The 25120-nt window shown below is 36.8% G+C and overlaps 1 protein-coding gene across 4 annotated transcripts in view; it reads right to left on the reverse strand.

Moving 5' to 3' along the window:
- Positions 1 to 25120, reverse strand: part of TBC1D4 (TBC1 domain family member 4) — a 207449-nt gene that overhangs the window by 28627 nt on the left and 153702 nt on the right. For 2 of the 4 annotated variants that reach the window (XM_017951314.3, XM_031655903.1), the window contains exons 8-11: positions 24407 to 24526; positions 14962 to 15036; positions 13406 to 13632; positions 11446 to 11610 (exon numbers count right to left, since the gene is read on the reverse strand). In XM_017951314.3, the coding sequence (XP_017806803.2) occupies positions 11446 to 11610; positions 13406 to 13632; positions 14962 to 15036; positions 24407 to 24526 (587 nt within the window). Of the gene's footprint in view, positions 1 to 3388; positions 7113 to 11445; positions 11611 to 13405; positions 13633 to 14961; positions 15037 to 24406; positions 24527 to 25120 lie in introns of those variants that run through there. The other 2 variants (XM_017951315.3, XM_031655904.1) reach the window with 2 other exon arrangements.

Here is a 25120-nt window from a genome sequence, read left to right on the forward strand (position 1 = left end):
GTCACCCAGGCCACCACATCCTGGGGAGACAGCAATCTAGGCCACAGCCCAGTCAAGAGAAGCTCCCCTGTTTCTACTCATTCCTTAGCAGCCAACCAGTCCTAGTTCTAATCTGAGGAACAGAAGCACTTATAAGGAGGAATACAGGTTGCTTAAGTCATGAACTCATGCTTTGCTAAGGAAATAACATGAATAGCTTATTCAAAACAAGGTAAATATTCTGTAAAAGACTCACAAAGTGCTTTTGTTAGAGCTCTTATAGAACATGCCAATAAAGACTGTTTCTAATTGCCTATGACTGTTAAGATCTGTCTCTGAATTGTCAGCCACCAATAGTTGGATCATGGCAGAAGATAACCTGAATATAGGCAGAACAGTCAACCTTGGGATTATTGTTAGGTGATATACTAAGAAACAACTGGGGTCAAATAAGATTGGACGGCTAAGTTAAAAAATAGATCTTTTTAAATTTTTATTGACTTATTTATTTTGTGAGATAAGGTCTCATTTTTTCACCCAGGCTGGAATGCAGTGGCACAACCACAGCTGATTGCAGCCTCCACCTCCTGGGCTCCAGAGATCCTCCTGCCTCAGCCTCCCGAGTAGCTGGGACTACAGGTGCACACCACCACACCTGGCTATTTGTTTTAAAAAATCGTCATAGAGACAGGGTCCCACTGTGTTGCCCAGTCTGGTCTCCAACTCCTGCGCTCAAGCAATTCTCCTGTCTCAGCTCCCAAAGTGTTGGGATTACAGACATGAGGCACCACACCCAGCCTGTTAAAAAATGTTAACAGATTTCTCTATAGCAGTACTTGTTAGAGACTGTTAATACACTGGCATGCATTGTACCTCTCCAACAGGTAAACAGTGTATAGAAATTCCCCAACTTATTGAAATTAATTGACTCTAGAATCACCTCCCTCAATTTTTTTTTGGGGGGGGGCAGGGAGGAGTGTCACATCATTCTATATTAGTGCATAGGAAAATGCTCCTCTACTGTAAACATTTCATTTCCTAGAAAAGACCACTTTGAGTTATGCTAGGCCTATCTGCAAAAAAAAAAAGGTCAGTATGACTCAAAATTATTTTTGAGATCAACTATGTTTGCTGCTGGAAGACCTCACAATAATTGGTGCTGTTAGTGGCAGGGATATCTTACATTTTTAAGTTTCACAGTCTGAGTTTGCCTGAGAGAACGATGAGGATACCAATATTTACAGGTGATGATACCAACAAATGAAGGTATAAGACTTCTGATGGAATCAAAAAGGTCAGTGCTGAGGTCAGAAACAAAGCTCAGCCAGAACAGCCACCCTCAGATACTCAAAGGAACTCCATAGTGTTGAGGCAATTAATAGTGAGAAGAGCAATTCAGCAACTGCCTATCGTATCTTTATTTACTCAGTCAATTCAGTTAGTTCTAGTCTGGATCTGTGTTATGGAAACATTACTTCTGGACTGACTAAATTAAAGTTAAAAAAAGACTTCTGAGCTGCTGTGCAGACAGTAAGTATTATGATGTGATACATTAGAAAGTACAGTACTTGATACATATATCTCAATATAGTCAAACTCTGGTTATTATATATCCTGGATAACATTATAACCCTAATACGTGTCCATTGTTCAAAATTCCTGAGGCAGTGGCCAGGAGCTGTGGTTCACCATCTGTAAACTCAGCACTTTGGGAGGCCGAGGTGGGCAGATCACCTGAGGTCAGGAGTTCAAGAGCAGCATGGCCAACATGGTGAAAACCTGTCTCCACCAAAAATACAAAAAAAAAAAAAAAAAAAAAAAAAAAACACTTAGCTGGGCATGGTGGCGGGCGCCTGTAATCCCAGCTACTTGGGAGGCACGAGGTTCTCTTGAACCCAGGAGGCAGAGGTTGCAGTGAGCCGAGAATGTGCCACTACACTTCAGCCTAGGCAACAGAGCAAGACTCCATCTTAAAATAAAATTATAACTAAAAAAATTTTTTTAAAAACTCCCTGAGGCTGGACACAGTAGCTCACACCTGTAATTCTAGCACTTTGGGAGGCCGACGCAGGTGGATCACTTGAGGTCAGTAGTTTGAGACCAGCCTGGCCAACATGGCAAAATCCTGTCTCTACTGAAAATACAAAAATTAGCCAGGTGTGGTGGTGCACGCCTGTAATCCCAGCTACTCAGGAGACTGAGGTGGGAGAACTGCTTGAACCCAGGAGGCAGAGGTTGCAGTGAGCCGAGATCACGTCACTGCACTCCTGCCTGAGCAACAGGGCAAGACTCTGTCTCACAAACCAAACCAAAACAAAACAAAACCAAAAAAAAAAATTCCTGAAATATTGAATATATATATATATTTTTTTCTTTTACTTGCACTTTGGAAAACATTAATGCAAATATTTCCCTTTTAAAAATATGATTCAAATGTTCTATATATAATAGTGAAAACCCAATAAATACTATTGAAGTACTCATTATCTTCATTTTTGTAACACGATCTTGCTGGCAGTTATTTGCTAAATGCCCAGTTCATAGGTATATTTCTAGCTTCTAGTGTAGTAATGGGCAAATAATAAGCACTCAAAAATATCTACTGAATAAATTAATATTTTATAAAACTAAATAACATATTAACTCTGAAGGTTAAGTGAAACAGACAAAAATATTGGCTAGGCTAACATGTCAGGAATAAATAAAAGTTCTACCTTCTTAAAACCCTTTATTGGGAGTCAAGTCCTAATAGCTTTGTTTTTCTAAAGTGTGTTCTGAACTGTTGATGGCACTGGTAGGTATTGACCATGGCAATGCTGTTAATAAACAACAAAAAGCATATTTTTTCTAGTAAGTGTTATTCCTTTCCTGTATAAAGGCATCTAATTTATAATTTAAGCTTTGAAAGCTAAATGAAATACTTATTTAAAAGCACTATTTCAATGCTCCAACAGGGCAAAAGATCAACAAATATTAATTTATCTTGACTTTTTTAGTGCTCTAACAAACCAGAGTTGACCAAATCCAAGGATTCTGAAATGTTTATATTTTAATGCTGGAATTAATACAGCTTGTAAGAATCACCTTCCAATTCACTGCTAATGACATATCAAGTGTTTAGAAGGTACTAAAAATAAAACTGAGCTGTACCCATATCAGTTTCATGATTGCCTATAAAATGCAAAGTTTGGGGGGGCAGCATGTTATAAAAGAGGTGCATACAGTATTCACATTAGCCCACTGATACATATTCAGAAATTTCATAAACCTAAAATTTTAAATCCTATAATATGAATAAACTGCCCAATGACATATTTTTCTCCCGTGTCTGGAATTTAATGACTAGTAATAAGCCAAAAAATTAGCAGTAAAAATAAAAGATAATAATATACTGAAAAGAAGAACTTACAGAACAAACCATTGACCCTTTATCTTGTACTAAAAATCGACATCTTGAAAATGCAGTTGGTTGCTGAGATATGGCAAAAGCAGCTCTGCTTTTAATAAGAGAAGATCTGTATTCAGAAGTCAAGTTCCCAATAAACATTTAAGCAGTCAGTGCAATTATGCAACTTATAACAGTTTCCTGTTTGATTTACATTTAGTCAGCAATCTGACATTCTTAAGGTGGCAATTGCAAGAATCAAAACCAAATGAAACACTGCATCAAAATTCCTATAACCCAACTTGGAAACTACACTGGGATGGGGGTGGGGGGAGTTTATTTCTTTTGGTTTGTTTGTTTTTTATTACAATATTAGTTATCACATTGACTTTTCCTTTAATTAAACTTAGATAAGAAAGCATAATGTCTGCTTTTCGAGTAAAAATAAAAACAAAACAACATGCGGTGTTTACTGTAATAATAATAAAGCTAAGACTCTCAGCATACACTTCATGCCAGGTATCGATTATTCTAAACATTTTACAAATAGGAATTAATTTCATCCTTACAGCAACCTTACAAGGTAGGTGTCATTACTACTTCCATTTTTAGTGACAATACTAAAGTAGAAAGAGGCTAAGTAACTTGCCCACAGTCACACAGATAATAAAGTGAAGGAGCCGGGATGCAAACCGAGGTGGTCCAGAATCCAGACATTAGGCACTGCAGCTTATCCTGCCAGCGTAAATACTCTGCATTAGTTCTGAACAAAGCTCTATAGGACCACAAAAACAAAGCTGTTGGGATCCCCAGGATCCTCTGCATTTCTGGTGAAAAATTAAGTCTCCAATTAGCACTAAGCCTCTGTGTTGGGTACTTCTCTGTCCATTTTTTAATGGATTAATTTTATACCAACAGAGAAATAACTTCAGAGTACTATCAGGTGCTCGCTTATGTAAATGTCTCACTTCCTTTTCTTTGCTTTGAAATAATTACATTCCAAAATGTATATACTTTTAACTGTAAATAGAAGGACCAAATAAAAAAACACCTTAATACAGTTGAATATACAGACACTGGTATTTTAATCATCTTTACATGTTTAAAATCATGAAGCAAATTATAACCATTCCCTTATGTTTCCATAGAATCTTTTTCCTTCTTCTTTTGTATTTTGGAATCTAAACATGTGTATTATGAAACTGCTTCCCAACACACATATTCAGGAAAAGTATTCTGTGCCAGCATTACCTCTATCAGAAATTCACAAAGTTAAAAATGAGTATCTAGGAAGGAAATAGAACTTGGAGAACTCCCACCCATTTTTGACTGGTATATTGTATATATACTCCCTCTTACCACTCACCAATTAATTAAGAACCACAATTTGTGAACACAAATTAAGCCTTTATATGGAGAGAAAATATCCCATATTACATATATTCCCCAATATAGGGTAGGAAGGCTATTTCTAAGTCCTTTGTATATAGCATCCATCAAATGCTATAATATGAACTTGTCAAAGCTTCAAGATAGCCTTTTAACATATCCTTGAACAAGCAGTTATAGCCTTTACCAGATCAACTCTTAAATTAACATCATACTTCTTATTTTAACACAGAATTGTAACGCCTACTTGCCTGCTTTAAAAGAATTCATTGACTATTGTGCAGAATGGAGGTGCTCTAATGACCACTCACAGAGACTCAACTTTAAGAAGGATGTAGTCGTATTTTACTTCCTGCCAGGGCAACGTACATACACTTTGCACAAAGGTAAACTCTTCTGTCAGGACCAGTCTCACAAAGGTGGTATTCTGCTGAGCAGCAACCTGCCTCCTATCCCCCAACTCTCTGGCACCCAGCTGAAACTCCCAGTATTTGCACTTCAGTCTGAATGACACAGCAAGACTCTATCTCTAAAGTCCAAATAAATGACTAAACACTGGCTAAATCTATAACTAAATCACCATGAATTACAACATAAGATAGATATCAAAACTTGATTAGTGTGATAGCAACTATTCAACCGAAAGCCGAAAAACCTTCCTCTTTGTAAGCCTTAAGAAATGCTACGTAAAACAACATAGAAATGAAACCATATTTTTTCTACAGGATCCACAGTACAATTTAACTCATAATTGTATCAGGTGCACTAACAGTTTATATAGGTTCTGGCTTTCAACTGCATACACATCTGTTATCCTATGGAAAATATTTACTAATTAAATAAAATTGAGATTAAACTATTCTAGTGGAAATCAATACATAGTATTTGACCTATGAGTCAAAAGAGATAGTCAGTGGAACAACGTGTAGATAAAAGAAGGAGAAAAAAAAAAGAGTTTTATTTCCTAAACTCGACACACTGCAGATTTTAAGAAAATAAGTTCAGTATATTGGAATTTAAAACATATCTGGGTATCTCATATGTTTATTTATATCCTTATGACCCAACCTGAAAAAAAATCACGCAAAATATAAAAGCTCTTTGGAGTTCAAGCTAACCACATGTAAAATAAAGAAATCGTAGGCTAGATTATCTCTCAAGTAATAAACGGACTTAATTCCACACCTGTAGCAAAACCTAAAATGATAAAAGGCAGAACTAACATTTCCATTAGGCTTTTAAGAATAAGTAAGAAGTATTATTTAAATGGTCTTACACCTAACCACGACTGAGATTTGCCAATTACAAGTCTCAAAGAAGTCACTTTTTAATCTAATCATTGTTGCCAAAATAATTTTCTGAGGGTTTTTTCTCCTTGAACATCTCATTCTAGCGCAATACTTAACATTTTTACTCTAGCTACAAAGAAATCTAAACAGTGGCCCCAAATAGGAAGATGGGCATGTATCTTTTTCACTGGGCTCATGATAAGAGTAACATATAGAGACGGGAATAAAGCAGAGGACAGTTATTTGTAGTGGTTGTTAACAGTGATTCTGGATGTTTACCACAGAAAAAGCCTGTGAGTCAAGAGATGTCAACACAGATGCGTTCACACTTCCATAATAAGGAACTAGGTGTTTCCTGTGTCCAGACAAATGGGAGATCTGAACGGCTTTAGCAGTGTCTCAAAGCGACCAAGGTGACAGGAATTTAGGTGAACAGAAATAGATGAACAGTCTTCTTCAGTTGAAAGGCAGATTCAATTTTGTGAGTACGTTTCCTTTAGGATGCTCATTTCTGCATCTTCTTGGCATTTGGAATAAACTCCACTTAGGCATATATGTACACCCTAGCTAGCAAATTCACTTCCATTAATTTAAAATTAAAATTAGGCTTTGGTTGAAGGCCACAGCACAGCTCTAAAGAAATTTCAGCATGGAATAGAGTAGAAACAGGATTTCTGTTTGCAATCAACATTTTACATGGTAATTCACGGTCTGATTACAGCAAGGGTCACATTTTCCCTACTGTGTAGACCTCAGAGCACTCAGAAAGATGGCATGCATTCAGGAGACAAACAAAACTGCTTTTGAAACTAATGATGATGTGCAGTTGGAAGAATCTGTGAATTTTTTTTAATAAAAATATTTAGACCTCTAATCACCTTGATTCTGAAGCAGTGTCTTGTCTGGCACAACAGGAAAACAAGGAATGGAATTAGCACACACAAAGAGAAATATGTCTAAATCAGGATTCAGAATAAAAGACATTCCCATAAGTCATCAATAAGTCATGGTAAGGTTACTTCAATAATGAACTACAATGAATAATTATACTATTTTTTTCACTGAATACAAAAGAAACAAAGAACAAAAACTATACCACAAAGTACTTCATCATCAAAGATTTTATTTTCTCATTGAAAAGGTTTATAAGTAAATAGAAGTAATATCTATCATTTACTTTTTTTTGACTGTCATTTACTTCTGAGCAATAAATTTCAACATTAATAAATATTTAAGCACAGCCTTAAAACCTGAGAAGCAATTGTAAAAAGTAACAAATATGCCTGTGATAATATTTAATAAACAGATGTTATAAAAATATACCATATCATATAAATTAAAGTTTACTAAACAATGAAATAACATTAAATTTTGAAAAATTAATTCAAAGTGAGGTAAAACAAAAAATACACACATTCCCTCTCCTCTATTATTTCAGTTATGTGCAAGTAAATCGACTAACCAACTATTAAAAAGATCTTGGCTCCTTTTTCTCAGCCTGCTTAAAAACAGTAACCTAACATGTTTTCAGTAATTCAGGATAGTGGTCCTGGAAAAGGATGCCTAAACTGAATTTAAAATTTCAAATTAACGTGCTTTTAAAAAAGTAATAGTAGGCCGGGCGCGGTGGCTCACGCCTGTAATCCCAGCACTTTGGGAGGCCGAGGCGGGCGGATCACGAGGTCAGATCGAGACCATGCCGGCTAACATGGTGAAACCCCGTCTCTACTAAAAATTTTTTAAAAAAACGTAGCCAGGCATGGTGGCGCGTGCCTGTAGTCCCAGCTACTTCGGAGGCTGAGGCAGGAGAATGGCGTGAACCCGGGAGGCGGAGCTTGCAGTGAGCCAAGATCGCGCCACTGCACTCCAGCCTGGCGACAGAGCGAGACTCTGTCTGAAAAAAAAAAAACAACAAAAAACAAAGTAATAGTATTGTTAGCCTATCTCCTACCCTACCATATTCTCTACTTGACAATGCATATTTAGAGATCCATTTTATGCAACTAATAAGATATTAAGTACTCAAGTGACAAGAAAATTATAACTGATCATACTACAACCTTCTCCCCTCACTATTCTGAATAGTTTCAGATATCATGGTAATTATGTGTACATGATAGTCTCTCTAAACCAAGTGATAATGAGAATGTAGAGTTCAGGAACCACAAGGTTTCAGAAACCATGCTCTAGAATTGAATACCCTTTTTCTTAGGAAATACACCCTAAAGTACTAAGAATAAAGGAACACGATGCATGCAACTTATTCACAAACGGCTTAGAATGAGGAAATATAGATGTGCATATATATGTATGTATATATATGTAAATGGACCAAAAATTATAAAACAAATGTAGCAAAATATAAAAACTTGATTAACCTGGATAAATGGTTAAACAGGAATCCTCTGCAATATTTCTGCAACGTTAGTATAAATTTGAAATTATTTCAAAATACAAATTTAAAACTCTCCAAGCTTCTAACTTGTACATTTATGTTGAAGTGACTTACTGGTTGAGATAAACCTATTAAGAGAACATTTTGTCCAACAATTTTACTACTGTGTAGATATTCATCAATAATGCATATGTAGGGTTGGACGCGGTGGCTCACGCCTGTAATCCCAGCACTTTGGGAGGCCCAGGCGGGTGGATCATGAGGGCAAGAGATGGAGACCATCCTGCCTAACATGGTGAAACCCCGTCTCTACTAAAAATACAAAAAAATTAGCCGGGCGTGGTGGCGGGCACCTGTAGTCCCAGCTACTCAGGAGGCTGAGGCAGGAGAATGGCGTGAACCCGGAAGGCGGAGCTTCCAGTGAGCCAAAATTGTGCTATTGCACTGCAGCCTGGGCGACTGAGCAAGACTCCATATCAAATAATAATAATAATAATAATAATAATGCATATGTAGGTACATTAAAGACATGTATAATAATAGTGAAGACAGGACTCTTTTTGAAGCCAAAAACCTAGAAACAACCCATATGTCTATTCACAAGAGAATGGAAAAATTCAGATATATTAAATGGAATACTATATAGCAATAAAATGAATGAAGTAAAATGCTCATTAAAACAGGAATAAATCTCACAAACGAATGTCAGTGAAAGATGCGAGATAAAAGAATATAGGCTGTATCATTCTATTTATGTAAAGTTCAAAAGCAAGCACCACTAATCTAGGATGTCTGAGGTCAGCATGGGGATGGTGATTAGATGGGGGACATGGGAGGAGCTGTACACATGCTGCTAGCATTCCATTTATTGACCGGGGTGAAGAAGAAATAGAGGTGTTCACTCTGCGATAATCTACTGAGCTGTGTGCTTTTAATTGGTGTCCTTTTCTGGGAAAACAATTTTTTTAAGTATAATTTTGGCCTATTGATTTTATGCTATCAAACTTACAAAATGTAGAAAATGGTACAAAAGTACTCTCTGATTTTTAGAACTGCACATAGCCAAGAAAACATTAAAACATACAGAAAACAATGATTTTTAATGATCTTAGAAATTTAAAAGTTTGCCGTTTATTTCAATACAGCACTTAAAACAACACAGCTACAAAAAGGTGAAATTTTTCAACCCAAAACTAATGTATATTTGCCCTCTGACTTCAATATCCTTCTATTAGAATGAGGTATAGAGGGCTTTGGGAAGCTATTTGCAAAAATTATACATACAGCTAAGCAGGAACTCCTGAAAGCAAATGAATAATCTTACATTAAACAATAGGAATAGTCTTTATAAACAGAAGCCATCGCTTCTGTGCTTTACATCCTAGTTACAGCTAACCTTTGATCTTCTTAATGGGTACTGCTAATTGTCACTTTCAGGCATGGTTCTCTCAGGAAGGAAACTGGGATTCTCCACATGCTCAGTTTAACCAACAGAATAAGAAAATGCAAATAGGTTTGGTTGAAAGTGTTGTATTCTTATTAGTAGGCAGTATTATAGAGATAATGCAAACTGATATCTTTATGTATATTCTTGGTTCTCTAAACTCGTTTCATATTCTATACACCTTATATTAGTTTTGTGGCTATTTCCTTTGAAATTTCTTCCATAAGGTTGTGCCCAAAAGCACTTTAAATTCTTCACATACTTTCTTCACTATAAATCAAATTCAATGTTTGAACATGACTTTGTACTAATTCAGAGGAAAGTTCAGGATCAAAATATATTAATCCAGTATTAGTTATCTTTCTTAAAGTGAAAAAAAAAAGGCACACATGGACAAAAGATCCTCAGGAATAATTCAAGGATTAGTCTAACTTAACTAGTGAGTGAGTGCTACCTAGTTATATGTTAACTTTTAGCCTGTCCTATGTCTAAGAGAAATAGGCCAAAAGAATATCCAAGAAGATGTTAATGGCACACAGGCTAGTGGATAACATGTATTCGTCTTCTGACTACAAGAATTGCCAACCATCAAACAACAAGAAACAACCCAAATATCCATCGGCAAAGAGTGGATAAACTATAATGTATGAAATGGAATACTATACAGCGATAAAAGTGAATAAGTCAAGCTATACACAAAAATAGGAACGAATCTCACAAACATCTACATCACCAACAAATTTAGAAAGGTTCCCAACTAAGTCCATTACTTTCTAGAGGTTGCAGCACCCCACTAAGAATTTGAGTGATCAATATTATTGTATGTATAATTTTAATTTTTTTTAAAAAAAGTAATTCTCCAAAAATCACTACATCTAATTTTGTGTTACTAAAAGAACAAGCAGTAAGATTTAACAGGCTATGCCTTTTCCATACTGGAGATAAAAACAAAACAAAATAGAATGTTCACAAGATTCAGGAGGTCCCTTACAGATCTCTCATGCTATCTGAGAGTTGCTATCAACATGATCTTGTAACCATTGTGTGATTTATATTGAGATCCAGAAAAGTCTGTCATTGAAAAATCAAAGAAATGCCTAGGAAATATTTTATATACTTAAAAATAAAGATATTATTGTATCTATCAGTTTAGTACAGTTGTTTCAATCAGTGGCTTTTGGATTCCATTAAATATGTCTAGAAAGGCCAAGAAAAAAAAAGGCACGATCAGGGAAGGTTAACTTAGTATATGTTAGCATCAGTTGTACTAACAATATAAAGCTTAGACTCTGGAATCTGAGAAAAAGAAACACACAAACAATACAAAAAACATAATTCAAAAAGATAATAATGTCATCAAAAAGCTTTGAAGCTACTGGTTGAAAAAGTTTTCTTAATAAAATTAATTGTAATTGAAACCAATATATTATTAGAAACAGATTAGAACAAGCACAACACAGGGATGCATAAATGTCACTCCAAAATTAATCAACCACTTTTTAGTAACGTATCAGTATATCACTGCAGAAAATTTTGCTTTGCAAACAGAGGACACTGATCTCACCTGATTTCATTTTCATACTGTGGGGACAGTCTACCTGAATTCTGGTAAAAGCTTTTCAGGAAAGAGGGGGCAGTGAAGGAAGGGGCAGAGAAGGAAGTGTGAAGACTTGGAAGACTGGAGGAAGAATTACTCTCCTTGTACATGCGTCGAACTGACGAAAGAGTGCTGAGTACAGAAAATACAGCAAATTTGTCTTAATTTATATTTTGGCAATATCTTCATTCACTATGAAAAAGCATATAAACAGGTTCTTGCTATTAATTTAATCTTTCCTTTCAAGGCTCAGGGCTGGATCTTACATGAAAAAAAAAGAAGCATGCAGTTCTCTATTTAGATAACTATGACCTAATTTCATTCTTTCACAATTTGAATTCCTTATCTATACAGTATTTCTAAGCATCTGTGTTTGTCTCTAAAAAATTCTTAACAACTTGAGGACAAAAAGTATTTGTTTTCACATGCAAAAGACACTTCAAGGGGAAAAAAGTAGGAAAGCACAAATAATTACAGGAAACAAGTTCCAGAAGGAAAGACTGATTATCACTAGTTCAAAGACTTTGACTATTTTAAAGATATAAACCCTTCTAAATATTTAAGAACAACATGTTTGGTTGTTGGAAGTTATCATAATACCTTTGGCTTAACAAACATTAATGTCCGTGTTCTTTCCTGAAGACAGTGGAATTGTGCCACTATGGTTTAATTGAAAGCCCAAAATCTAGAAGATTCTTTGCATAGCAAGCTTTCACAATGACACAAGAGCATCTTTTTATAGTGATAGAAATTGTTTGAACTTATACATTATAAAATGTGGAAAACAAGAGGGAACGATTGAGATATTTATAGTCTAAAATGATAGATGTCTTTAATTCTTGAAAATAATTTTTCCTGGAAAAAAAAAGCGTTCTATTGCCTTGAGTAAATATAAATGAAGTGATCATTTAAATATCTTGATATACATATGACTATTTAATATCCTTGACATACACAGAAAAAAATCTGAGAATAATGAATTCTGTTAACTTTATTTTTCTATCATAAAATATCTAATTTTAAAATTTCGAATCATTCAGAAAACAACAATGAAAATAAAACCGTGTCCTTAAAAGAAATGCTGGCAAATTTTGTAACACATGATATAAAAATTAGCCTTCTCCTTTTACATTGAGTTGTGTTTTTTCTTTTCCTCTCCAACCGGCATCTTTACTTAACCCTATTTTCTGTATCAAATTCATAGGTAAATAAGAGAAACAAAACGAGTTCTAAGATATAAATTTGATCTGTGTTACACAGGAAGAAGAAAATCATTCCAAATTTATCCTCTTTACTGTTTCTCACCAAATATCAAACAACTTTTTGTTAAATTATGTTTTAAATACTGTGTAAGATCTTTTCTAAGTGGACACTGCCTGTCAATTACGGTATATGTATTCTTCTTTATAGATATCACCTTATGCTAGATACAATTTATAACAATTTTCATATTTAGCTTTAATTTATTATGTAACAAAATATAGCCAAATATTACCTCATGTATGAAAGTAACTCAGGTGACTTTTAAAACCCTGGTATTTTATTGTAAGCTAACAGGAAGTCCTACTGCTATGCTATTTTCAAATCTGCTGACTTTGTTTCTCTAGAATCATCATCAAGACACTGAGTAACATGTTATCAGCAGGTTTTCAGACAAAACAATTGCATGGTTATCTCATTTTTTCCATTTTTCTGAAAGGAAAAAAAAAAAGAGTTTCCACCCAAATGAAATAACTCTTCTTTCTGGGTATGCCTTAACCTTGCCTGTTTCCCCTAGTAAATGAGGTGACTTAAATTGTTTTTATGGTGGTTCTCAAAACTGAAAGTTGGCGACAGCATAACTTCGCCATCCACCTTGACTCCAGAGTAATCCAAACTGTGTGCCATGAGAATCTAGGTCCCATCCTGGAGACAGGGTCAGACTCACCTGCACTGCTCGCTGGAGCTCTGCCTCAGCAGAGGGGAACGCACACCCTGAGCCCTCCCATCCTGCAAATTCAGCTTTCTTTTTGTGCTTGAAGGTGGGTGGCTGAACGTGTGTGCCCGTCTTCGAAACTGCGGGGAGTCAGAATCCTCTTCGGGAAATGTTTGCCAAGCTGAGGACAGTGGGGACGCTGGCGGTGTCCCTGGTGGAGAGTCCCCTGGTGAGTAGTCCTGAAACACAGGCAGAAGGGAGCCCTTTATTTCCCAAGTGGGTCATGGCAGACCTGCCAAAACACAGAGCTCAAAAGTGACAGTGTGCCTCATCTTCCTCCTGAGTCATGACAAAACTGCTGTTTTTCTCCCCCTTTTACTGAATTTATGCCATAGGCTAATCAGTATCACTACAAGCCATTATCTTCTGATAAGCAGCTGTAATCAGTATCACCACAACCCACTTATCTTCGGATAAGCAGCTGTAAGACAGCATCTGTAAAGACAGGCCAGAAAGTGAGAGGGATGACAAAAAGTGAAAGGTATTCTCTCCCCTGACACTTGGCCACGAAATGCTATAGCTACTGTACTTCTCTCACTGTTGCCAGAGAGATGAAAAAAGATCATGACCAAAGAGGGTGGAGTCTGTGTTTCCGTATCTCCTGGCTTCCGTGACATATCAATTGCATGCTTCCTGTACTGCCAAAACAGTATTACAATGCCTAAGTGTCCAAGTCTCATGGCAAAGCCTTCCGGAAAATAAAATCTGTTAAGTGTCTTCCCTCACTGTGGACGTTTCTATTCAATTACATGTTCCCTGAGGTAAATTTCTTTAAAAACACAGGAAAAACAGGAAATGAATGAAAACCGAGCTATGCTGGAATGCATCTCATATTGCATGGGTAGAAATCATAAATCTTTCAATTTAGACAGGTATGCTGTTAAAACTTTCCAGAACAGGCACCACTGTAGAAATCTTCAGCTTGATAAACATGGGTTAGTGATAATAGACTCATAGCTGGACTAAGTCCCCACTTCCATCAACAGAAAGTTTAATAGAAATATTTTAATATATTTCCATTTTAAAAAATAGGCTGCATGTGCCTCAGGTGACATACTGCACTATGCAGGAAACAGGAAACCCAACCTACTGAGAGTTGTCTATGAGATAAAGAAGATCCTGATGTTGCAGTTAAAATGATTTAAAAAAAATGAGGGGGGAAAAGTAACACAGGAAGGGAACAAATAAAATCACTGTACAAGTATATAATTAGTAGTCTATGGCTCATTTTTTATAAGGTGCTGGATCAATAGTTGCTCAAATACTGTTGTCCAAAGCACACTATCTCCAAACAATAAAAAGCCTAACAGAGCACAGTTAGCCTGTAAGGGAATAAGGAACTACATGCTAATGCCTAGAATCTTCTTATTTAAAATAATAAAGTCTCAAATATTTATTTTTTAAAAAGCTATAAAGCATTCATAATAAAATACTGGAGCATGCATATTACCATATCGGTGCTGACTTTGTTAAGCTGTAATTAGTGTAAATAGGCTCTAGTTAGATACCTTCTCTGAGGCAAGACTGTTGGACCGCTCAAAACTGTCCACACTTCCAAGCCGACCTCTCATTCTGTTAGCTCCCTGAGTGAAAAGAATAAAGTTAAGTGCTTCATGTGATGTAACATTTTACTTCAAAACTATAAAAGGTAGTTCCAGTTGGCCTCTTAATGTTAGCATTAAATTGATCCTTTTGTGGTTCACTTAAATGTGTTGGCTATATGAATAGTCATTATAGCATGGTAAGAACCATTCCTGATCTATTTCCATTATTTCTAAATCAGCCATTAGATAACTAGATACTCAGGCCAAGCTTTTTGAAGTTAGTTTGGTTACAAGATTACACATTATTCACCCATAAGTTCAGTAAGGGCCAAATATGGAAGATACAGCAAAACAAATGAAAAAAAGCTATCTAGAAAATGACTTAATACATACAACCTAGATCAAAACATCATAATTCACATTATAGGATTATAATAAACATCAGTTAAAAAACACATGGAAAAGAAAACCACATTCTAAAATTTAAAGGTTTTGCTTCATTCATTATTCCATAATGCCATACTATTTCAATAAATCATTTAATTTTGGAAGACTAGATATCAGTCTGCTTCAGTATTAGTGAATTGGTTATCGATTTTTTTTCACATAGTCCTTTGATGTGGATTTTACAAATGATCTCAGAAACAGATCTAAGAGATCACCTAAGATCTAAGAGACCTAAGAACCTAAGAGATCATTTTGTCTGTTCCCCCTCACTTTAAACAGGAAGGGACTGAGGCCAACTGTAGAAGGAAAGAGGATACAAGTCAGGTTGGGAACCTCATCATCTACAAGGTCTCAAAAGACAAAACACATACTGAGGAGTTCCACACAACTCTAGAGCATGTGGCGAAGTTCTAAAAAAGAATGAGTGGAAACACCGGTTAGATCCATGTGACAGTGACCCTGTGAAATTTTTTAACAATGCATAACATTTGCATAGTACTTTCCAGGCTTCAACTCTGTCTGCAAACATTCTTAGGTTTACTTGGGGGTAAGAGGGGGTTGAATTTCATTTTAATTTTTAAGGAAAGTAATATCAGCACAAAGTTTCCAAAGTGACACTGTGCTATCAAGTTTATAATGAAAAGTGGTGGTCATCTACCCCCTCTCTCTCACTCTGAATCCCACTCCCCAAAAGCAAACCTTGACATTATTTATATTGATATTTCTGGTATTCAAGCTTATCCTACTGTTCCTTATGCTTTCCATTTTAGAAACTATCTATTGACTTCCTAATTCTGGAAGATGAAACTTTAATATTCTTACTTCATTATATACCCAGTTCCACACCCCCCCCCCCCCACACACACACACCTTTCTTCCCTTCTTCCTTCAATATAGTTACATCATGAATTTTGGTTAAATCAGTACTTTGTGCTTAAATTATTATGACTGTTAATATTGTTTGCAGCTGAGCTACATATTTTACTACGATTATGTTTGATTACACCTCATATCTTGTATATTGTTTTTCATGGAGTTAGTGGCTACTTGAGCAATCACAAATATATTACAAAACTCTCCAACAGTTCACGATATGGTCCAAACATCACCACATAAACCATTAATCTCCCTCTCTCTTCCTTCCCCTCCCCCTCACCCTCCTTCTTTTTTTTTTTTTTTTAAAGCAACCATTATGGAGACCTCTGTGTTTCTGCCCCAATCTGGACTGGACGTGTTACAATGTAGGCTTGCTCTACAAAGTTTCCTAGGATTTTCCTTCACTATCAACCTAGAAATTTCCTTTGACCCCCTCCTCTGTTGGAATTTCTGCTTCCTTGGTCCCATGTCTTCTCCTTTTTTAGTTTACTTCCTCATTTTGGAAAGGCGCATTCTCCAGGTGCTTTCTGAGAAAGGGAGAGTGGGAATTAAATTTTTTAAAAATGTACATGCCCATAAGTGTCATTAGTCTATGCTTGCATTTCACTAATAGTTTGGCTGGATATTGTATACTGTAGTGGTTAGAAATTTTGCTTCCAAATATCTTAGCATTGCTCAAATGTCCTTTGGTTCAGAAGTCTAAAGCCATTGTGACTCTAGAGCCTGTGTGTCTGACCTGCTGCTTCTCTTTGGAACAGAATCTAAGTTTGCCCTTTGGCACTGTGAAATTTCACAACAACATGCCTTAACATGACTTTTATGCAGTCACTCTGTTGGGCACTTTCTGAGTTCTCTAAATCTGGAAACTCATGCTCTTTAGCTCTGATAAATTTTTAAAATTATTTCTTTAAAGAATTCCTTGCACGCATCTTTTCTTACTGGAACTCCTACTGTTTAGGTTCTGGACAGATCCTTTAATTTTTTACCTTGTTCTCCTATTTTCCTTTTCTTTGAATTTTGCTCCATTTTCTGAAAGGTTTTTTCCAACTCTAGTTTCCTAGCCTTCTCTTGAATTTTTCTTTTTACATCTACTATCAGAAAGTTTAACAGTTCTTTCTTCTTTTCAGATGACTATGTTTTACTTATGACATCTGACCTTGTTTCGTAAAGCAATATTTATTCTTATCTGATATATTACACCTTTATCTCCAATGGCTTACTATATAATAAGTAAAACAATAATAAAATTAATAGCTGCACCTAATAGTGTTGAATGCTTATCATGTGCCATATACTACGTTCAGCATTTTACAGTGCATTAGCTCACTTAATCCTCATACCAATTGTGAGGTCAGTATGGTTATTTAGCCCATCTTCACAGATACAGAGACTGAAGTTCTGACAGATTACATTGCCCAAGTTTACACAGCTAGTTAAAAGAAAGGGCAGCAATTTTGACACAGGAAGCACAATTTTCAAGTGAAGCTCCTGAGCTGTTACTACTACATCCCTAAACTAAGGCTCTGTGAAAAAGAGAATTACAGATAAAGCTAATTAGCCTACAGAGGTTACATGGAATTTTGTAAATGTCCTAGAACATCATCAAATTCTTTTCAGTTCTTCAGTTCTATGTTATAATTGGCATTCTTCCAATAATAAAAACTGTATTTGTGGCTAATAAATTATTGGATTAGTGTGTGTAGCCAAGAGGAAAATATAGTAAAGACAAGATTGCTTTCTGTTATTTTTAGCGCTACTTACACACCCACCTGCCTGGTTATCTCAGACAGGTTATTTGGTCATAACAGACAAAGTAGTCAGATGGTATCAAACCATTCCTATTATTAGAAAAACACCTGAAATCACCTATTTTACTCATAGTGGTGTTTTACCCACATATGCTTTTTTTGTGCACAAAGAAAAACAAAGTTACTTTAAAACTATGCTCTACCACTTCACACATTTCAACAAGTAAAGACAATGGACATTATTCTGAAGAAAGTAGAAAATGGGTACTATTTTCAAAATAACTTGCACTTTATATTAGTAAATATTGGCTTGGCATGGTGGCTCATGCCTGTAATCCTAGCACTTTAGGAAGCTGAGGTGGCAGGACTGCTTGACACCAGGAGTTCGAGACCAGCCTGGGCAACATGGTAAGACCCGGTCTCTATAAAAAAACAAAAATAAAATTAGCCAGGCTTGGTGGTATGTGCCCGTGGTCCTAGCTACTTGGGAGGCTGAGGCGGGAAGACTGTTTGAGCCCAGGAGTTTGAGGCTGCAGTGAGCTATGATCACACCACTGCACTCCAGCCTGGGTGACAGAGCAAGACCCTATCTCAAAAAAATAAAATAAAATTTATATTAGTAAATATTTCTGTTTTGGAAAACAACTGAAAAAAAAAAAAAGCAACAGATAGCCATTACATGATTCTGATTTTCACCTCTGAACAGACAGCTTTTTCTGTTGTACGACATTATGATTCGCTAATTCACGTGGTAGGGCCTTTCCCTTGGACCCGCTTTTTAGTGGTTAATGAGCTGAGCTTCTTGGCATTTAAAAAATGGATCCTATTTCATAAACAACTATAGTTAGCTAAATAAAATATTTTGACATTTAAAAATGGCAGCAATTATGAGCTAAACTCCAAAACTGGAGTGTGAATTTTCTACTATACAACTCAGCAGAAAAAAAAAAAAAAAAAAAAAGACAAGTTTTGGAAGTACACAAAACCCCTTTTGCCCTCTTGCTATGTAACCTTTAATACAACATGGGGAGCTGCCAACCTGCCCAAAAAGTGCATTCTGTTGCACATGGTACAAGCAAGACCTTGTTACGTCGCAACATTTATGTCATTTGGCATCACTCTGGGAAACAAAAGCTACGGTATCCACCTTGATCAAAACAGATTGACTGTGCCCTTGCGAAAATGTCATTACAGCAATTGAAGGCATGCGAAAAAGACTTCAAAGTTGGCACTGCAAGTATTATGCAGGATGCCAAGGTACTAAATGGAGATAAAGAAAGTACCACCCTAAATACCCTTTGCTATTTTGTAAATGACAGAGCTTTTGAGCTTACCACTGAATATACTACCTCATATCTATGATGTGATATTTCCCTAACATACTAACATTTAATCCTCACAATTACATGAGGCAAGCATATATTAATATATCCATTTCACAAATGGGAAAACTATGGCTTAGAAAAGGCAAATAATTCATCCAAGATCATAAATATAAAATTGGCTAGGGCCAGGTATTACATTCAGGTACCCTGACACCTACTTAAATGGTCTTCTCTGCTAAAATTTTCACTAAACACTGTGTTCAATTCAGGTAGCTGATGCTGTTTCTGATGCTGGTGCTTTAAGAATTACACTTACCTTAAGTGTAATTGCATCAGCATCACCTGGAGGGCTTGGTGAACCCCCAAATTGCTGGACCCCACCCCCAGAGTTTCTGATTAAGTAGGTCTGGAGTAAGGACCATGATTTTACTAATTTATAAATTTTGAAGGAAAAAGGCATAAATATTTTATGAAATTTGTGTTGGCATACTTCTGACAAATCTCCTAGATGTTCTTTTCTGAGATTCCGTTTTCCACTAATAAAATAATGGCATTCACAATCGATCATGCTTGCTGCAGGGCTTCTGTTAAAGTTAAAAGTATCTCTATCATTAAGAGAAATAACTAGAAAAGTATTTTGAGCCATAATGAAGAAACAAAACAAGGAACGCGGCATATCAGAAGTTACTATGTCCTAATGCTCTATTGCACAAACATGGAAAGAATCAAAATGTATCCAACTATTTAAACATATTCTTATAATGCTATTAAGGTTAAACAGGTGGAAATAATGTTTTTAAAAACGATACGCATTTGCAAATAGAGTTCAATGGTTAATTCAAAGTTCCTCTCAAAGTCTAAGAATTTATATCACTAATTTGCCTCTTTAAAGACACTGAGAGATCACTAAGGAAGACACTTACACACTGAAGGTGAAATTTTATTTGTATATTAACATAAAGGCCAAGAGACTTAAAAAAGTCATCAAGGTACATTTTGAAACTTTGTTCATAGGAGTTAAAACACCTACCACCCAACCAGTCTTGGTTTTCACAGGCAGTGTGCTGGGTACAGAAAAGAGCCCTTATTGATGATCCTCCAATGGCAGTGTTTCTGATCCATTAATAACCTGAGCTACTTATTAACACATGAAAACAGCAAGCAGAAAAAATAAATGTAAAAAAGCACCCTGGGTGGGCTTTGTGAGGTATGTGTGATAAGCAGGTTTAAAACGATCACTGTTTCTCTTTTTTCATTTTGAAGCAATCTCAAATGCGGAGGCAAGTTATAAGTATAGTACAAAAATGTTTTTTCCCACAACCATTTTCACATAAGTTGCCAATATAAAGCCTCCATCAGTCTGAAATACTTTACTGCGTATTTTCTATAAACAAGGACATTCTCCAATATAACGAAAATACAACTTTCAAAACCAGGATACTGACATTGATGCAGTATAATACTACTGAATCTTCAGACTTCACTCCAATTGCACTGGTTGTCCCAATAATGGCTTTCAGGGCAAAAGGATTTGATTCACAATCTCCCATTCCACTTAGTTTTTGTGTTTCTTTAGGGTCCTTCAGTCTGGAGATATTCTTAACCTGTTCTTGACTTTCTTGAAGATAACAGGCTTGTTATTTTGTAGACTCCACCTCAATGTGGGTTTGTTGACATTTCCCCGTGATTAGATTCAGGCACTGCCTATTTGTCAGGAATACCACAGAAGCAGCGCTGTTTCTTTACATCAGGTGGCACAGGGCTGCAATTTGTCCCACTGCTGATGATGTTCAATTTGATCACTTGGTGGTGTCTGCCAGCCTTCTCCATTGTAAAGTTATTTTCCCATTAGTAATTAATAAATATTAACTACATACAGCAAATATCTTCTTTATGATCAAACTTTCAATATATTCATTTATTTTTTGTATCAGAAAACAGTTTCCCATTTTTTTTTTTTTTTTTAAATTTTTTTTTTTTTTTGAGACGGAGTCTCGCGCTGTGTCACCCAGGCTGGAGTGCAGTGGCGCGATCTCGGCTCACTGCAAGCTCCGCCTCCCAGGTTCACGCCATTCTCCTGCCTCAGCCTCCGAGTAGCTGGGACTACAGGCGCCCGCCACCACGCCCGGCTAGTTTTTTGTATTTTTAGTAGAGACGGGGTTTCACCATGTTAGCCAGGATGGTCTCGATCTCCTGACCTCGTGATCCACCCGCCTCGGCCTCCCAAAGTGCTGGGATTACAGGCTTGAGCCACCGCGCCCGGCCCAACAGTTTCCCATTTCATGCAATAAGTTAGATTATCTGTGGCTATCATTTATGTCAATGCTTGTATTTTCTCAGTGGGAGCCCTTTCAAGGTTTTTATGTCCTCATGACACATCACCATCTTTCTTCGAACATTTTCCTACTATCTAGAACACCAAGATATTCTGGGTTCATCTTGTACTTTTCCTACAGTCCTGAAATTAGCCATGTTTCTCAGAATCTTGGTTCTGTCTAGTAGAACGTATACATATATACTTATGTTTATATTTACATATTTTTATATTTGCATATATATTTCTATATGATTGTATGTTTATATTTAATGTATATAAATATCATGATTTTATATTGATACCTCCAAGTTTTATTTTTGTAATTTTTTTATTTCCATAGGTTACTGGGGGAACAGGTGGGTTTTTTTGTTAGTTTGTTTGTTTTAGAAAGGGTCTCACTCTGTCTCCCAGGCTGGATTGCAGTGGCATGATCTCAGCTCACTGCAACCCCTGCCTCCTCAGTTCAAGTGATTCTCGTGCCTCAGCCTCCTGAATAGCTGGGATTACAGGCACGCAACACCATGACTGGCTCATTTTTTTGTATTTTTAGTAGAGACGGGGTTTTACCATGTTGGCCAGGAGGGAACAGGTGGTATTTGGTTACATGAGTAAGTTCTTTAGTGTGATACCTCCAAGTTGAATCCAATGCAGAGTTCATTCTAATTTCTACCCTTTTCATATTAGTAATTTCTTTCTCCCTGGATTCCACTCTCCTTAAGACATTTACTTACTTCACCAGTCCCTGTGTGTATATAACCCATCTCCACAATGACCACTGCACAGACACTGTCCTCATCCCACTCAGGCTGTGCCACTCCATGCTGGGGCTGCCATCCCAACACATGCACATCCTCAGCCTGCTCAGGCACTCATCCCTGTGAATGCCCGCTCCCCTCCACTGTGACTCTGACATCTGCACTGGGCCTTCTTTCTGCCAGTATGCTGCCTCCTGCGATCTCCCAAACCAGGTTCCCCTTCTCTGCGGATTCCCTCGTCACTGCAAGAGGCTCCCACACCCTGCATCGAGCCACCCCCACATTCCACACCCCATAGGGACAGTCTCCCTGCTCTGAGCCACCATGGGTCCCCCATGCCACAGCCCGAAACACCCACGTAGGTTGACCTCACCTAATAGCTCTAAGGAAGAATTGTTCAGGAAGAGGAAAATAAAGTTGAAGGGGAACCCTTTTACTTATTTTAAAATGGAATATATACACTTACTCAATGGAATATATAAATTTCCATTAATTTATACTTTTTTCAGCACTTAGCCTCTAAGTTTCTAAGAATGAGTGATATGGTTTGGATCTGTGTCCCTGCCCACATCTCATGTCAGATTGTAATTTCCAGTGTTGGAGGTGGGGCCTGGTGGGAAGTGACTGGATCACGGGGGATGGATTTCTTAGGAATGGTTTCGCACCATCGCCTTGGTGCTGTTCTCATGATAGTGAGTTCTCATGAGATCTGGTTGTTGAAAAGTGTGCAGCATCTCCTCATTCTCTCTCTCGTTAATGCTCCCACCATGTGAGATGTCTCGCTCCCCCTTTGCCTTCCACCATGACTGGAAGCTTCCTGAGGCCTCTCTGGAAGAACTCTCACCGGCAGAACTGTGAGCCAATGAAACCTCTTTTCTTTACAAATTACCCAGTTTCAGGTATTTCTTTACAGCAATGCAAGAATGAGCTAATACAATGGGCAAAAAAATAATTTCTTTATAACTTCCTATGGGAAATGATTTTTAAAGTTCTTACAGTATTGAGCATCAATATTCTATTTCCCCTTTTCTATACATATACATTTCTACTACTAAATCTCTATTGATCAAATTCACATAAAGGCCCCAGAATAAATCTTGATCTGAGAAGGAAACTTATTTTGAAAGATCATTTTGGGCCGGGCATGGTGGCTCACGCCTGTAATCCCAATACTTTGGGAGGCCGAGATGGGCAGATCACAAGGTCAAGAGATCAAGACCATCCTGGTCAACATGGTGAAACTCCATCTCTACTAAAAATATAAAAATTAGCCGGGCGTGGTGGTGTGCACCTGTAGTCCCAGCTACTCAGGAGGCAGAGGCAAGAGAATCACTTGAACCCGGGAGGTGGAGGTTGCAGTGAGCCAAGATCGTGCCACTGCACTCCAGGCTGGTGACAGAGCAAGACTGTGTCAAAGAAAAGGAAAAAAAAAGAAAGAAAGATCATTTTAAGCTGGGCACGGTGGCTCTCACACCTTAATGCTAGCACTTTGGGAGGCCAAGGCAGGTGGATCACTTGAGGTCAGGAGTTCGAGAACAGCATGACCAACATGGTGAAAACCTGTCTCTACTAAAAGTACAAAAATTAGCCAGGCATGGTGGTGTGTATCTGTAATCTCTGCTACTTGAGAGGCTGAGGCAGGAAATCTCTGCTACTCGAGAGGCTGAGGCAGGAGAATTGCTTGAACCCAGGAGGCAGAGGTTGCAGTGAGCTGAGATCTCACCACTGCACTCCAACTTGGGTGACAAGAGTGAAACTCCATTTCAAAAAAACAAAGCAAAACAAACAAACAAAAAAAGAACACTTTGTTAACTAATTTTTAAAAGTTATCTTAGGCTTTTTTTTTTTTTTTAAAGGAAATCCGTGAACCTGTTGGGACTGAAGCTAAACTGTTAGAAAACACAGATGTGCATACTTAAAAGACCATCAGCGCAATCTTACCCTTGAGAAGATATTTTCCAGGGAGCTAGTTAAGGATCTCTTAGCTTTATTTTTCAGAATGTCAAGTTTGAACCTTCCACTGCTTGTTGCATTTTCTGGGATTGTACTATTTGAAATAGTCTAAAAAAAGAAAAACAGATACATTTTAGTTTGGAAATACTCAAGGTTAAATGAGACTTTAATTATAGGCTTAAGACTAAGCTATTAAAAAATCACAAGAATTCTTCAGTAGCTCTATTATTAAGTAATAATTTAAGTCCCACACTGTGAACACAATGATTACAAGGAAGGGGGTTTAATTTTTCATATTGTATGTAATAAAAAGACAGATGTAAAATATTTCCTTCATGCCTTTCCTTTCCATGAATACATTCCTGCTGCATTTAGCAAAAATCATACTTGAGATGTCAATTTTTACTGCTGCTACTCTGATTAACATCTATAACTATCCCTTCCAAGATAGATATTTTATATCCAAATTACCAAGGAAAACACAGAACACAAGTTCCAAAGAACAAAGCATTTTCCAAACAAAACTGGATTCTGGTAATGCCTCTGTTATAATTTCATTTTCATTTGTGAGTGGGTCATTTATCTCTGAGATCACAACTATAGAACCAAACTGTGTGAGAATCTACGATGTGTCCACTATATTAGGTTTTCTATGTATTTTATCCATTGAAGTAAGCAGCTACATGGTCCTTAGCAGCGAAA

Source organism: Papio anubis, chromosome 15, assembly GCF_008728515.1.
Source record: "Papio anubis isolate 15944 chromosome 15, Panubis1.0, whole genome shotgun sequence".
NCBI classification, from domain to species: domain Eukaryota; kingdom Metazoa; phylum Chordata; class Mammalia; order Primates; family Cercopithecidae; genus Papio; species Papio anubis.